Raw genomic sequence first — 2,229 nt, 5'->3', positions numbered from 1 at the left:
CTCACCAGCTTATTCCCTGGCTAATTCCCCAGGCTATAAATACTGCTCTGCCTCAGAGGTCCATGAGGCCTTGTGGCCACCCCACAGGGCAGGTGCTGGTCCCCCAGGCATGTGGGCAAGAACCTTTGTCCCTGCTGGTGACAAGTGATGTCACTTGTGGGGGCAGCTGATATGGGGTCAGTGGGATCTTGGGCAGGGCTAGGGCTAGCTTTAGCTGGGTTCCCCCTGGCTGTGTTGGGGACTGTGCTGGGCAGGGCAGCCCCTTGGATGCTGCTGCGCATAGTGCTAGGGGTCCCCAGGAATGGGGAGATGGGGGCTCAGGGCCCAAGTGGGAACCCTCGTCCTTTTGCTGAGTATCCCCCTCCCCAGGCCGCAATGAGCCCCTGAAGAAGGAGTGTCCCAAGTGGAAGAGCGACTACCCCATGACAGACGGGCAGCTGCGCAGCAAGCGGGATGAGTTCTGGGACACGGCACCCGCCTTCGAAGGCCGCAAGGAGATCTGGGATGCTCTGAAGGCAGCTGCCTACGCTGTGGAGGCCAACGACCACAGCCTGGCCCAGGCCATCCTCGACGGAGCCAGCATCACCCTGCCCCACGGTGAGGAATGACACCGGTGGGGTGGGTGGCGTGGTTGCCGAGTGCCCCATATCTGGGCACATGGGGATCTTACGCTGGGGAGGAGAGGGGTTCCCAACAGCCATCTATGCAGCTCAGCCCAGTCAAGGGGATCTCTGCCCCAGTGCCTGGGGTGGCCCTTTTCCTATTTAGGTGGTCCATGGGGATGCTGACCCACAGCATGTTCCCCTGCCATCCACAGGGTCCCTGACGGAGTGCTATGATGAGCTGGGCAACCGGTACCAGCTGCCTGTCTATTGCCTGGCACCTCCTGTCAACCTGATCCTGGAGCGGAGTGAGGAGGAGGCAGCGGAGCCGGCTGAGCCCCTGCCCAACGCCCGGCGGGAGTTCACCCTCAAGGTGCGGCTGTCCACCGGCAAGGCCCTGCGGCTCAGCGCCAGCATGGGCGACACCATTGGGCAGCTGAAGAAGCAGCTGCAGGCACAGGAGGGCATCGACATGACCTGGCAGCGCTGGTTCTTCTCGGGCAAGCTGCTCACTGACCGCACACGGCTGCAGGAGACCAAGATCCAGAAGGATTTTGTTGTGCAAGTGATCGTCAACCAGCCTCTGCCGCCCAGGAACTGAGCTACCCCACACTGGTTGCAGGGCATGGGCAGGAAGCTGGGGGCAGCAGCACTGCTGGGGGTGCCCCATGCCATGTCTCAGCCCTGCTGGAGCTGGGGCAGTCTCTGCTCCCCGCTCAGGCTGCCCCCCATTCAGGTGACCCCTCCAGAAGGTCTGCATGGGGCTGTGCCACCACGGTGGTCCCTCTTGGCTGGGGATATGGGCATGCACCGTGTTTGCTGCATGAGGTTTGAGACCAAATGTGTCTGGGGTGGTCAGCACGGCCAGGGCCCCACTACTGGGCTGTGCTGGCGGGGCGAGGCTGTGACCTGCTGGGCTTCAGCTCACCCTGGCCAGGGGGCCCCAGGGTGCTGGGCTGGGTGGAGATGTCTCCCCTCTGTACATAGTCTGTATTTATCAATAAAGCCTTTTCATCCTTCCTCTGGCTGCTGGGGCAGGCTTGGGGGGCTGTCATCTGCAGTCTGTCCGTCATCTGCTCCCCATCTCTGCTCCCTGGTGCCATCCTGACCCCGTCCTGCCAGCCCCAGGTCTTTGCCTGGTTGGACCCTTCCCCAGTACTGCCAGCATCATCCCATTGCTATCCTGGCTGGTTGCTGATGTGGGGCCATCACCTCTCTTACCCAGTGCTTCCCCTCTGGAGGTTTCAGCCTATGTCTGCTCTGGGGACAGTCCATGGAGGGAAACGGTCCCAGAACCACCTTTGTGGCCACCATTGCCTGTCCTGGTGAAAATGTGCCTTTCTGCATCTGCATGCTCTGGCACCCATGGGACAGGACACCCAAGGGTGGCCCTGGGAACTGCCCAGGAGGGTGAAAGTGATGTGTCCCCATCTGTCTTTCCCCCATGTCTTGTGCTGAGGGCTGTGCCCAGCGCATTAACTGTTCCTGCACAGGGCAGCACTGGCCTCATCTTACAAAGGGGGAGAGCAAAGCCCAGGGGGTTGAACAATGTCCTCACTGCCGGGAATAGCTGTCGGCTCTGCCCGCCGGCCCCACGTGAGGCTGGTCCTGCTGCCAGGTTGCCCTT

The 2,229-nt window shown here is 61.9% G+C and overlaps 1 protein-coding gene across 1 annotated transcript in view; it reads left to right on the top strand.

Moving 5' to 3' along the window:
- The window catches only part of UBTD1 (ubiquitin domain containing 1), a 1,651-nt gene extending 448 nt beyond the window's left edge, over positions 1-1,203 (top strand). Inside the window, exons 2-3 of the mRNA XM_010021464.1 lie at positions 370-597; positions 818-1,203. Coding sequence (XP_010019766.1) covers positions 423-597; positions 818-1,203 — 561 coding nt within the window. The 5' untranslated portion in view covers positions 370-422. The remainder of the gene's footprint in view (positions 1-369; positions 598-817) is intronic.
- Positions 1,204-2,229: the final 1,026 nt, after the last annotated feature.

Source organism: Nestor notabilis, unplaced genomic scaffold (genome assembly GCF_000696875.1).
Source record: "Nestor notabilis isolate BGI_N333 unplaced genomic scaffold, ASM69687v1 scaffold17519, whole genome shotgun sequence".
Lineage (NCBI taxonomy): Eukaryota > Metazoa > Chordata > Aves > Psittaciformes > Psittacidae > Nestor > Nestor notabilis.
This window is presented reverse-complemented; position numbering and strand designations above follow the sequence as displayed.